This window comes from Blastocystis hominis, assembly GCF_000151665.1.
Source record: "Blastocystis hominis, Singapore isolate B (sub-type 7) whole genome shotgun sequence assembly, scaffold_12".
Classification (NCBI taxonomy): domain Eukaryota; class Bigyra; order Opalinata; family Blastocystidae; genus Blastocystis; species Blastocystis hominis.
In genome coordinates, this window is record NW_013171819.1 from 32,541 (window position 1) to 46,759 (window position 14,219).

At 36.3% G+C, this 14,219-nt stretch overlaps 3 protein-coding genes; all 3 read left to right on the plus strand.

The window, feature by feature from the left end:
- Positions 1-4,663: 4,663 nt before the first annotated feature.
- GSBLH_T00001540001 (uncharacterized protein) lies at positions 4,664-5,734 on the plus strand (the record flags this gene model as incomplete). Its single annotated transcript, XM_013039958.1, has 1 exon — positions 4,664-5,734. The coding sequence occupies one exon, from the start codon at positions 4,664-4,666 to the stop codon at positions 5,732-5,734; it is 1,071 nt and encodes a 356-aa protein (XP_012895412.1).
- A 518-nt stretch (positions 5,735-6,252) lies between these two features.
- GSBLH_T00006288001 (uncharacterized protein) lies at positions 6,253-8,267 on the plus strand (the record flags this gene model as incomplete). Its single annotated transcript, XM_013039959.1, has 7 exons — positions 6,253-6,273; positions 6,326-6,354; positions 6,380-6,952; positions 6,985-7,172; positions 7,208-7,545; positions 7,577-7,765; positions 7,824-8,267. The coding sequence occupies 7 exons, from the start codon at positions 6,253-6,255 to the stop codon at positions 8,265-8,267; spliced, it is 1,782 nt and encodes a 593-aa protein (XP_012895413.1).
- A 3,298-nt stretch (positions 8,268-11,565) lies between these two features.
- On the plus strand, positions 11,566-12,609 carry GSBLH_T00001541001 (uncharacterized protein; the record flags this gene model as incomplete). XM_013039960.1 has 5 exons in its annotated part: positions 11,566-11,619; positions 11,652-11,761; positions 11,791-11,954; positions 11,986-12,170; positions 12,206-12,609. The coding sequence occupies 5 exons, from the start codon at positions 11,566-11,568 to the stop codon at positions 12,560-12,562; spliced, it is 870 nt and encodes a 289-aa protein (XP_012895414.1). The 3' UTR covers positions 12,563-12,609.
- Between the last annotated feature and the right edge of the window lie 1,610 nt (positions 12,610-14,219).

Sequence of the window (14,219 nt, forward strand, 5' to 3'; positions counted from 1 at the left end):
TACGTAATTATTACTCCACTGATCAGCCAAAAGAGATTGTATTGAGAGTTCCATTGATTTTGGAGGCAGTTGATAATCTGAATGGATTAAACAAATACAGCTATTTAGAAGTATCTCAAGTTGAAGTTTGGTGGAAATGTGATCTTCCTTCTCGTGTTGAACCAGGAACTACTATTTCAAGTGAAATACTAATAATGGAACAAATACTTCGCCATCCAAATGATTATTTACATAGTTCTCTGTTGAAAGAAATGTGGACACCCGAATGTCAAATGAAAATCCATGATAAACTGGCTATAATTTGTCCACGCAAACGAACACTCTTAGGAAATGTTGTATTAGACATATTGAAAGTAGATATTTTGCGACGATCTCTGGAGAAAGTGATAAGACAAGTACAAGATATTGATGATCTTGTATCAAAAGTAATAGCCACTGCTCAAGCGGAATGCAAAGTGGAATTAGATGAGCTTCAAAAAGCATGGGAAGAATCAAATGCCAAAATGAAGGAATGTGAAGCAAAATATCAACAAAAATATGAAGAAGTTGTCCAGAAGAGACAAGAATTGATTGACAAATATACAAAAATGGCAGAAGAAAGAACTAGAAAGAGTGGATTTGAAAAGGATTATGAAACAAAGAACAGGAACACAATTGGAATGTTCACTTATATGCATGCCGTTAATAATCTTAAGGATTATAGTATTATAAATTATATTGGTTACAATCAAAAACAGAAGCATATTATTGAATATAAACCAAGCTATGAGTATCATCCATTTGATTTCCAAATGATATTCATACCGGAGCATTCACTATTTTTGAGAGAACATAAAACTGCAACAATATGCTTATATGCTCCAGAGGGGATTGATACATATCTCGTGTCGGATACCTTCCAAATATCTGATGAGGTTAAAGACTATGGTGTGTCTTTGTCAACTGGATATTTGTTAGTTTTGCCTTTAGCACCATTCAAATGGACTGTAGAAATTCAAATTGATGGAAAAGCAGTGACTTTAAAGAATAATGATATTTGTGTGGTGTATTATTCTAATTCTCAAGGTGTATTAAGAGATTATCATGAATATAAAACGGGTACAGGGTATTCGCGTGATGTTTCTAAATATAATTGGGATATGTATTTATTGCTCTTTATGTTAAAATCGATGATTCAAATAAGAGATAAGTATAATTTGAGGTATTGCATTCCTGTTAATCAAGATCAGCTATTGACTTTTAACAAATATAATGGCTCTAGTGGCAGTACTTATAACTCATCATGTGTATTTATTCCTAGTGGACAATATTTTAATTCATTTTGTCTATATAAGCCAGAATATTCGTCTTATTCGTCATATATTTTTAAATGTAATGAGATATGTTCAGCAAATGATATACTTCCACTTGATAAACTCTCCTTTTATAATAAAAAAAACAATGGCATTATGATGATTACATTCATATAGGTATTAATATTGGCCATATTAGTTGCATTGATTATTTAGCAGAGACTGATGTAAATGAGTATAATGCCCTGTATGACAACATGATGGGGTATGAACGACAACGCAATTTGTTAGTAATAACAGAAAGTGAAGACAATGCAAGATATAAAGCCAAACTAAAATCAACAGAATCTTTAATCTATCATTTCTTCCCTGGTATTTCTCATGAAACATCTTCATATTCGATTGGTTCTACATTGAATGATGTTATTGTCGTGTTGTATGATGGAAAGAATGCTTCGATTGGTCTTCCTGTCGATAATACATATTATCTTCCAGTGAGTTATGAAGGAGAAGATGGAAACCAAATTGCCCTACCTTACTTATCTACAAGCAATGAAGTCGAATTAACATTGAGTAGTGAACAATGTGATGTATCGAAAGGTTCTAATAGTTTTGTATTATTGATGAAAGACAATACAATTGGACAGAAAAGAGTAGAATTGACTGCAACTGTGTATTTGAAAGAAGGGAGAAATGTATTAGCAACAGAGAAAGTGTATCTGAGTTATGAACGAAAGGCTATGCCTGACCATATTTTCACCACATTAGAATGTTCTTATTATGTCAGTATGTTAGGCAAAATTACTGTGATTCCGACATGTTTCCCTCTGAATGTTTTTGTAGTTGTAAATAAAGTTTCCAATTCATACCATATTAATAAAAACAAACGAACTCGAATTTTGGAAAATCCAACTATTGAAGTATCTCCATATTCTTCAAAATTTGGTTATTCTGATTTGAGTCAATGCTTTATTATAAATAAGAAAGGATTGTCTATATTTAAGCGAGAATTAACTAAGCAGAACAAAATTGAAATAGCATTAAAAATGTTTTCTAATCCATTAATGACCCTTGAGCATTTGAAATCACAGAGTATGAGTCAATTTTTATCTGCTTTCTCTAATCTCTCTATAGTGATCATATCTGCTGACAAGCAAAATAAAGAACAGATAGTCTCGATATTGAATGGTTGTATTAATTCGACAATTCTTCCTTCTATAAGAAATGCTGCTGAATCTGTATTAAAATCTGTTTCATATCAGAAATCATCATTACAATGGTATTCGGTTATTAACACTGTCAAAAATGAGGATCCGAAAATTGAGAGTAATGATGTTCCTGTAGCAGCTGAACAAACGACCAGTGATGTAAAGATTTTGAATAGCGATAAGGATAATGCCAAACTATCAGGAGCAACAACGAAACATGTGAAGTTAAGTAACAAAATTATCGATGATATTCAAAACAGAGCTCAAATATTGGCTCCTAAAAAAGAAGATACTTCCGGTCAAGATGAATTAGAAGAAGATCAAGACAGTAAGGAGAAGAATGATTTTAAGGATGTTGAAGAATATAGAGTCTTTAACTATAAATGTTACTTGGAAGTAATGAACAACATGAGCATGGATGAGATGTTTGAGTCGGTTTACAATCGTCGAACGACAAAGAAGTTTGTTAGACCAGTCTGTACTTCTAATACTATAACACAAGAAAAACTAGAAAACAAAAGAAACGAAATAGATCTTGAAGTTGTTCAAGCCATCATAAGTACATCTGCGACTGTTATTGAATGGATGAAGCAAATGGATTGTATGAACAGAAAACCTAACTCCACAGTCAATATCATAATCGATACGAATTGTAGTTTGAGGAAAAATAAGCTACGAATGCGAACAATCATTTCGTGTATTCTAATAACAATAATGAGAGAACTTGGAATATCCTACAATTTGTATATCTTTTGTGGAAGATATAAAGGTGTTTATATTCCTGTGGAAAATCGATCGATTCGTGAAATCATTTCCTTTTTGTTTGACATGGAAGAAGTGGTGAAAGTGCCTTCAACTCCTTTGGACCTATTGACATTGAAAAATATCTTTGATCAGAAAGATCCAGTGGTTTTAATAAGTGATGGATTTAGTGAGCAATTGATGTCTCAAGATGATGAAGTGAGAAATGTGCTTGGAGTATATTCCAAACTCTTTTTGTTGTGTGTTAAGGGAAAGGATGAAGAAGCATTGAATCCAACAAATCAGTCTTTATTGGAAAATGCACTGGGAGCAAATTTCCATAACAACATGATTATGATTAATCAGATATCCGATTTGGTTAATTCATCAAATAGAATTCTGATTGAGATATTATTTGATAAAATGAGGGAAAAAAGAAACATAACTAGAGATGTATTATCTGTAGCAAACTACACAGCAAATTACTGTGATGATCTCAACATGGAATTCAAAGTGGACAAATCATTGGTTTCTATCAACAAAATATCAAGTACAAGATCAGCAATAATGGTTGAAGTACCAAAGGAAAATCTTTTATTTTATCCAAAGACTATTAGTGACACGACTGTATTGAAAAAACTGAACGGAGTGATCCAAGGTGAGATTCTGTTTGATGCATTGGATTATTCCGTGTTTACTCCTAATATAGTGAAAAGAACAAGAATATCTGGTTTAGATTATTTAACACACAAATTCTCCTGTGTGTTATATCGGAGTTACAATGCAAGTATTGTTGTCGATTGTTCTTCGATCGCATACAGTGAAACAAATCGAGTTCATTCAATGATTACCATATTTACTATTCTTCGAAATCTGAGTAACATGCAACTCCCTTGTATTGATTTGTGGGTGGCTTCTAGAGACATTATTCGTGTGGCAACAGGCATATCATCGATGGATTTATGGGAAAGCAATATTGTGGCTGCACTGTATCAAGCACTATTATCTCCTTATCAAAATACTTGTTTGCCAGATTGTATTCGTTATGCTTGTAGCACTTGTAACGCTCGATCATTTCAATCTGTAATGATGGTGTTAACAAATGGTGTGTTGTGTAATGAATCCAGAGCAGAAATTAAATCGATTGTGAGTGGAATCGAAATGACTTATCTCGGAATTGGAATAGGTTTGTATTTGTGTGGATTTGAAGATTTGTTCCCCACAATGATTTGGAATTCGAATCCAAATCATTTGTCTGAAACGTTGTTGAATTTAACAAACGCATCAATGAATGGAAATCAGAATGCAGTGCCAGAAAAGAATATCGATGGAACGATGATGAATAATACTTTTGGCAAAGCATATGTTGAAACAACGCAAAGAATATGCAATATACCTAGTATTTATGAAGCTACCTTAAGTATGGTTCGATTCTATGATGTTACAAATAATGATGATGTAGTGATTGAGGACTTCGACACAATCAATGAGAGCAAGTATGATTTGGGAGTGGATGGAGCGTTCGGTCATTATTCGATTTTGTTTATTATTCTCTACTTATGTAGGGGAGAAAAAGATGATGATGGCAAAGTGATTGATGAATTTATTACTGAAGAAATATTGAAGTATGGAAAGGAAGTGAATGGAGAAAGGTTCTCACCAATTGCTAAATTGGGAGATAGAATAGTCAACGGAAAACCAATAGGAAAAGGATTTAAAATTCGTTATGCTTATGATTACAAAACTGCAATTGAGGAATTGTCAAGTGGCAGATATCGAATAACATTTATTACTTGTTCTCCTGGAGATGGAATCATGGCAAAAGAGTGTGATAAAGATGTGGACCAATATGCGGATGCTTTTGTGAGTTGTGTACATGAATTCAACATGAGAGGAGGCGGTGTATTCTGGTTCTTGGAGAACTATCCATTCACTTATGAAGCTGATCTGTACTTTAAGAAATTCTATGGATTTGAAGCAGTGGGAGACAAAGACAAAAACATCAAAGGAGGTAAAGTAATGAAACGAGTGAACAGTGAAGCACCAAAAGCAGGTCAGTTCATAACTATAAAAAGAAAAGCAACATATTGTTTCATTTCCACTTTCTTAGATTTTGGAATTGTGAGCATTTTTGAAGGAAGAACGCTGTGTACGTTGAACGAAAAGAAACTAATGCATGAAGGATTCCGTGTATTTGCAAGAGAAAGTGAAGGAAATGCTTCGATTATGGTGAAAGAAAAGAAGGAAGGAAGTGATGAAGGCCGAATGATAATAGATACCGCTGCCTCCAAACTGTTTTTGGAGTTCACCGAAGATGGGACAGCGCGATGGATCAGCAATGCTGCGGTTTGGTTGTGTAATACAGAGCAATTTGAAGAAGATCGATTCTTGGATCCTTTGTTGAAGTCGGGAATTAATATGGACGGAATAAGATTACCTGGACTGAAGCCGATGAAAAAACGAAAGAATAGAAAGCTAACAGGTATTTCCTAAGTGTTTTTAGTTTTGTTTTTGTACATAAATGCAAGTAACCAAGCCAAGTATTTAGTAATATAGGTAAAATAGATCAGAAATCAACCAAACTCAATATTCCTTACATATCAACATGATACCGTCATAGAGCATTGATTTGAATGGTACTCATGATATATATCATAGGTTAAAGTATAAACTCGACTCGTAAGTATGACATTCTTGAAATCATTTTCTTTCGAGTAAATACTATTTCCAATATACTAAAGCAACGAGTTCTTGTTTTCTATCATTCCTGAGGCTCTTGAAATACCTTTCTAGATTCTGTTCACATTACTCTTCCATTTTCCTTTATTCTTTGTTTTGGAATAGCATTTCCTTTGCATCCTATTATTAGAAATCTCTAATTTTTTAATTCACTGGTTTTATGTTGGAAAGAACAACTTGGAGGTTATTGCTCTTTTTTGGCTTTTCGTTTTTTTATTCACTTTTTTTATATGGTTTTGTTATTCTTTTGGCCAATGATCCCATTCCTCCTTATGTTGTCAATAATACGCTCAGTAAGACCGACAGCAAATTGGACCATATTATAAAGCTAAAGAATGTGTGTAGTTCTATTTTCTCAAGGAAAAGAACAAGTCGTAAGAATATCACCTTTCTCGTTAGTTCAATTGATTACAAACCCTATATAACTGGAAATTCTGATACTGGAAAGAAAACGAGATCTTCTTTGAAGATTAACCGACACGTTGGCTCCATCCGCCCAAAACCCACTTCTTTGTATAGCAACGCTAATAGAAATCATTCAGTTACGATTTTTTCTGAGAGATTCACACTACCGACGAAAGCAGGTTCTGTATCCTATAAAAACACTTATCCGCACAAAAGAAGGAGTTCCTTACTCCGTTTCAGTCAAGACCGCACAAGACCAACAACGGCAGTACCATGGGAAGAGGACAAGAGCGATAATGTTACCGCTTCAGATTCGAATTTTACAGAAGATTATAGTATTCTTACCAACCAAGTTCCTACAACTGTATCAACCAATTTACAGGGTTCCTTTGAAATCGGCTCTTCTTTTGTGATTATATCGCGCCTTCTCCCTTATGAAGGCCGTTGGTTTACCAATTTATATCGATATGAACGGGGAGACTGGTTAGTCTGTCTTCAATTGCTAATTCCTAGGGAACAACGATTTTTGCGTTTATTACACGTGATTCAATCAAACTATATCAAATTGTATGACGTTCCCGTAATTCATTACATCCTAGTGAAAACCAAAGAAATGCAAGCAATGCAGCGTTTCGCATGAAAGAATATTCGGATGCATCGATTGGCATGATAGAACGATCGGATAGTCCATTCATGGAGGGGCACAACATCTGTTTCAATTCCAAGCATGAATGGAAGGTATATCAAAAGAAAGGCAGTATTATATCGCAGTATCCTTACAGGCACTGTACGAAATCCATCGACGAATGGAATCATAGCTAGGTTTTCGCTGGACACATTCGATAGTAACCTCACATAGCAAGATTCCAACCAACGCCAATTGGATCGAAGACGGATATTACTATGTTTCCTATCCTTATCGATCTCGTCATATCGGACACTTCGCCGAATCTGTGAACCAGCTATTACTCAAGCTGCGGTATCCTTCTCTCTATCCTCCACTCACTGACTTGTATCTTCCTCGCTTTTCCACTCATGAATACGAATGGTCCTCTACCTATTTGAAATTGCTGTTTCTTCTTTTTCCTTCCGACTTCACTCCCAAGCTCCACATTGCTAGAAATATTACGTTAAATAAGGTTGTTTGTTTCCGCTCGGCGGTAGCTTGTTTGTTTGGCGTTTTAGCGATAGATTTTGCTTGATCGTTGCCGATACAACCTAGATGGAGCGTTATTCGCGGGGATTTTCTCTCAGGATTTGATGAGAGCGTCCGCGTATCGATTGGCAGCCATTCAATCCAAAGAAATCCAAGTGAATCAAATCCCATTTTTGATCATCGATCGAAATGGCAAGCGCGGTCTGGTGAAGCACTCCGAATGGGTTGACATTTTTTCTTCACGCTTTCCTGTTTGATTGGTAGCGTTGCTTCTCACTCTAGGATTTGGATGTGTCGTACACCACAATGGAGAAGTTGTCGTTCGTGAAGCAGGTTCGATTGTTCTACAACACGGATATTTTCTTTTCTCCGCATGGCTCCGCTCTCGTTAATCTCATGTTTGCAAGGCCTCATTCGGTTGTGATCGAATGCAATCCGCCCTATTTTTATGAGATTTGGTATTCGAACACTGCGTTGATTTCGCGTGTGCATCACATTATGCTAGCTACCTACAAAGGGAATTTGACGGGATCTTCGAAGTGGAAAAGAGCGGAGCAAGCTTATTTTGGGGGAATAATGAGTCGAATTCGTCGCCAATATGCGGATGATCATGTCAATCCTCCTGTTTTTGTGGTTAAAGGTGCTGTAGAAGATGCAGTCGCGTATTTAAAGCGATGGCGCTTTGTTTTTGAAGTGTCTGATAAATGGTCTCCATTGTTTTTCTAAGTTACTTGTTTATCGGATTGTTTGAAATAGAAAGTAGATAATATCAAGTTCATTATCCCAGAAATCCACCTGCATGACATAAATCGTTACTATGTTAGGTTAGGGAATAATAGTGGGAACCTTTTATGGGTCACAACTAAGTAGTTCTGTACGTAGAGGTTTATGTTTCAATGACTGTATCTTTATCTTCATAGAAATAGAACTAGAATAGGAAACTATAAAAGTAGGTAAGTAAAGAACATTAAAATAACTATTTTAGATAAAACAACACATGAATAATGCTATTTAAACAATCGTCATTCTGCTTCGGTGATGATAAATTCGTTAGACCAGATCGGCAAGCCTCCAGTTGACATCTATGAATAAGATCTAGTCAGTTCATCAATACTCAAAATTGATTTCGATCGAACACACCCGAATGAACCAGGTAGCTTGACATTTTGAAGATTTGGAATATCTAAATACTATCAATATTCAATATTCAGAAATACTTTCCAATGTCACTACACGAGGATAATAGAAACTATTTCCTTCAGAAGTTATTGATGTTAGATTTGGAAGATCTACAAAACAAATCATTCACAATCAATTCATTATTACTTCGAAGTGTCAATGAACTTGAATCATCATATTTTCCAGCAAGTGCACCTCCACCGAGTTGAATGGATTGTAATGATGGAAGATCTACATCAATCATTTCATTCGAATTCATTCAATACTTTCCATTACTATTGATAAGGAATCATAGAATGCAAGATCACCTAATGTAATGGATTGTAGATTTGGAAGATCTATACATTATTCAAATATTCAATATCATATCTTTACCTCGAATCACAAATGAACTAGAATAGAAATTGTATGAATACCTTCCAATTGTACCAATTTGAATGGATTGTAATTGTGGTAGATTCTTCAATTCAAAGTCTCCAGCAAAATCACTGAAACTATATCGACCAATTTGAATGGATTCCAATGATTCACAATTCAATATGTGGAATGATTTCGATTTGTCATTTCCATTACTATTCTTTTCCTGAGTAAATGAATTGTACCCGATTTTGATAGTTTTCAATCGATTCAATCCATCGATATAAAATGTTTTCACTCTTGAAAAACAATCATCGCCGATTCTTATGGATCTCAGTTGTGACTTCATATTAGGATTAAAAGAGTTAACACTATTACATTGATTCTGTCCTGCATAATAATACCATTGCAATATGTATCCATTGCATGGCATAAAACAGAAGTGATATACTGCAGCAATACAAAAAAGAATCACATAGAAAGTTAATGCAATAGAATATAAGTGGTGAGCCAGTGTTAAGCATCCGCCTTCTTTTTCCCCCCTTTTCTTGTGTGTTGTGTATATTATTTCTCCAAGACAAGCATAATCAATCGAATTTAACCAATTGCCTGTCTGCTTAGCGAAGATTCGCTTCAGAACAATGAAGATTATTAGAATACCCAGAAGGACCATTGCAATGAACACATTAAGCACAAATGCTATAGTGAGAATTAGAATCAACATAATGTAAGTGGTAAAAAACACGCAGGAAGGCATGCCCATAATCCATTTGCCATTATAACTGATTTTCCCTTTTCTGTAAGATATCCCCAAACCATGCCGTTTCCCGTTACAAAAGTGACCTTTGTATATTGCTGACTTTCCATCATTGTCATACAATTTACCTTCTCCTTCATAAGCATAGTCAGATTGGAACGATTTCTTATATTCACCAATATAGTGATTTAACCCTCTTTTTAATTCTGTCATGTAGTCATTCGTAAACTGTTTGCATAGGCAGATTTCCCTCCCTTCTTTCCATTCACTCACGCGACTGATTTCTCCTTCACTGTTATACAGATAACAGATTCCTTTCATTCTTCCATATTCATCTCGTTGGCTAATATTCACCAAATTTCCTTTCTCGTCATATTCTTTCCAATACCCTTTCTTCTCCTTCATTCTTATGATTGGCTTCTTTATTCCATTTTCATAAATACCTTCAAATATCACATTTCCATTCTCGTCATATTCTGTTCCTTTCCCATGTCGATATCCATTTTCAAAACGGCCTCTGAAGAATAATAATCCTGACTTATCAAATAGTGTACATGGACCTGAAGCAATTCCATTGTCAAAATATAGATCTGCCACTATGACTTTTTCATCCGAAATAATGTGAGATTCTCCATTTAGTTTATAGTTTAATAACGTTGTTTGAATCGTGTATCCATCGTGGGGAGCTCCCACCAGAACTTCAAGCTCTCCCTTTTTGCTAGATATTTCTTTCACAGGAAATTGGTTTGCCAAGTTCTGTTTCCAACATTCTCCACGAGCAGTTTTACACTTGTTAGAGTCTTGTATTGCTTGTAATTCTAGATTATCATTGTTCATATTATCCAGATAGTATGTAATTCGTTTCAAAATATATATAATCTACAAATGTAAATTTGTTAAATGGAAGTTTTACCCATTATTATCATATGCTATGCTTCTTCATTGATACGACTTAAAGCTCTGTTTGTAACAAGTGAAGAATATACGATTAGGGATGTACAAGATTTGTTTTGCTCAACTGTATTAATCATATTGTAGTGCGTTTTTCTTTTGTGATATCGTCGTTTACATTTGATTCTGGCTGTTCCATGATGTTCAACAATATTATATCACTCTCTATTGAGGCATGCCTTTCGTTTAGTTTATGTACCTTATTCTTTTTGCACTGTTGTTAGATATCTATACTATGTCAGTATACTTTCAAAATAATCGTTATTTAAGAAAAAAACAGGAGTAAGTCTCCCATTAATAAAAACAACAATGTGAAACTATCAAACATGACATAACCGTTACTCTCTAACAAGTCATTTAAACATTCAATTAAGTCACTATCACTATCTATTTTTCTCCTTTATAGGCACTCACAGATATCGAGTATCACTCAAGAACTAATCATTTGCTTTAATTCTATCCTCCAACCTTGTGTTGTTCTCTCAATCATCTCCAACAACCCTTCGTATCATGTACTTCCACTCAAATCAAAATCGATTTTCAATTGTGTCTACTATTGTATTTTCTATCCTATTTGCTTCCACGTTTCCACGATTCCTAGTTCGTTTTTCTCTCTAATCCTTTTTATTTCACATCTTGTTTTCTCATCATCTAATTAATATCCAATGTTGAGTGGATTTACTTTCCGTCGTCTCTGTTTCCTTCTTCTTTTGGTCATTATCTCTAGTGAGCACCATCAGTCCTAAGACTACCAGAATTGGTTGGATCGGAACGGGTGTCATGGGAAAAGCCATGTGTAGTCATTTGTTGGATGCGGGTTATGCCTGCACTGTTGTAAGTGACCTTTTTGACTGGATTCCTCTTAGTACAACCGCACCTTAAGTAAGTGCGATGACTTGGCGAAGAAGGGAGCCAAAGTCGTGAAGAGCCCGATTGAAGTGGGAAAGGAGTGTGATGTTGTGTTCAGCATCGTTGGGTACAAGTGGACTGAAAGTTTGATAATAGATATCCGAAGGATGTGCGCGAAGTGGTATTGGGTGAGAAGGGAGTTCTGAATGGTCTCAAGAAGGGCGGAATCTTCGTTGATATGACAACCAGCGAGCCCTCTTTGGCCAGCGAGATTTACTCGGTAGGGAAAAGCAAGGGCATTGCTACTCTGGATGCTCCTGGTAATCCAACAATCCAGTGTGTAATCTGTAGTGTCTGGAGGAGATATTGGCGCTCGTGACGGCAAGCTGTCGATCATGGTTGGTGGAGACAAGAACACGTTTGAGGAAGTGATGCCTCTGTTCCAATGTATGGGAACGAACATCAAATACATGGGTGGAAGTGGCTGTGGCCAGCACACAAAGATGGTGAACCAGATATTGATCTCCACGATGATGGTACTGAATTGTTGTGTGTTTGCTTGATGCTCTAGATCGGTGTGTGTGAAGGTCTGATTTATGGATACAAAGCAGGCTTGAATCTGGAAGAAGTGATCGCAGCGGTGGGCGCTGGCGCTGCTGGCTCGTGGAGCATTAACAACCTTGGACCGCGCATGCTGAAGCGCAATTTCGACCCTGGTTTCTTTGTGGATCACTTCATTAAGGACATGGGAATCGCGCTGGACGAAGCTCGTCGAATGAATCTCTCGCTGCCGGGATTGGCGCTGGCGAACCAGCTGTATCTGAGCGTGAAGGCGCAAGGAAACGGAAAGCTGGGAACGCAGGCGCTGCTGCTGGCGTTGGAGTCGATGAACGGCATGAAGGAGGGAATTAGCGTATCGAAGAAGTAGAGAGAGGGGAGGAAAATAGAATGGAAACTGGTATGAGTTGAGAATTTGGGGTGTTTGTGAAGAACAAAACGAGAGGAGTGGGTTGTGTGAGAAATTGCGTTCATTGAATTGTTTATCGGTGAGATTTGGATTGGGATGCCGATTTGGATTCCGATTTGGATTCCGATTTGGATTTGGATTCCAATTTGGATTCCAATTTGGATTCCAATTTGGATTGGAATGAAATGAAAAGGTGTTTGACAAACAAAAGAGTACTTTGAAATGATCATGTGTGAGGTAAAAAACGTAATGAGGCGACGAACGTTCTAATACTCACCCAAAAACGAGCAAAACTATACCACTAAACACTGAAAAAGGAGTTCAGGGGTCATTACCAAATCTTTATACTTTGGATTCTCTTGAACCATGTTCCCCACATCCATATCCATATACAGCTCCTCAACACGACGGCACTATTTGGTAGAAATCCACCAATCCATACATTTCCTTCTAACAGATTCTGCCGAATCAACAGTAACTTGCGAATTACAATATCAGGTACGGACTTGTGGCTTTTCTTCATGTAAAACGACAGCTCGCGTAATGATTTGGCAATGGACGCACTTCGTTTCTTCCATTCACCTCGCTCAGCCTACAATTACCAACTTAAACCAAATGACTACAGCATCTCCTATGGAACTTGCATAATCATCATATTCCACTAAGACTCTGTTAAAAAAATCGATAATCTTGTGCCTAGTTGATGCTGGCTCTTCTTCCAGCTCACGAAGCACTTTCTCATATTTTTCACTCTAACGATAATGTAAAAAAACTCGTTACTCACTGCTGCGGTTGCACGTTTTCTAAAATGACTTTGAAAGTTCTCATTCCTCTCCGTATTTGCCACTTGTTGCTTTGCAGAATCAAGAACGTCACTTACCACATCCATTCCTGTAAAAACGATAGACTGTGTCTTATTCCTGGAACGGAGGTTATTAGGGTCCTGCTTTCTAAATGTCACATCACCAAAACAATCTTCACTTTTTCAGTTTTTGTAGCTCTTTCCTCTTTTTCCTTCGTTCCTTCTCCTTCTCCAGCTTTGATTTTGCAGATTCCATGTATTTCTATCTCAAATTCTAGGCAAAAAGGAATTCCTTGATGATCATAAACACCTGTGCAATATTGACATTTCCGATTCTACACTTCATTTCAAATTGAATTTGTAAATTTTATATGAAGGGAGTTTTATTTGTGTTGCTACTTCTTACAGTCGTGCATTCTGCGCTGAAATCAGAGGATGGTATTTTAATTCTTACAGACAAGAATTTCCATGAGGCTCTGAAGAAATATCCGAAGATGTTCGTTGATTTCTACTCTTCCGTCTCTATTTTACGCCCATTTCTATTTGTAGAGAGATTACAAGTCGATGGAGTTCGAAAGAGTCCTCAAAAACATCGTTACTAAGTTCCAAGAGAAGGGAGAAGAAGTGATCATTGGAAAGGTATCCATTCAGACGACTTTTTCACGAACCAGATTGATCATCCGAACTCTCCCGAGGTGGCTCGTGTCTACCGTATTGGCAGCTATCCAGTATTCTACTTTTTCGAAAAGGGATCTCCCCGATTCTATGATGGTGATTTGATCGAAGAGTTTTGATTTCCTTTCTCTTTTTCATGCT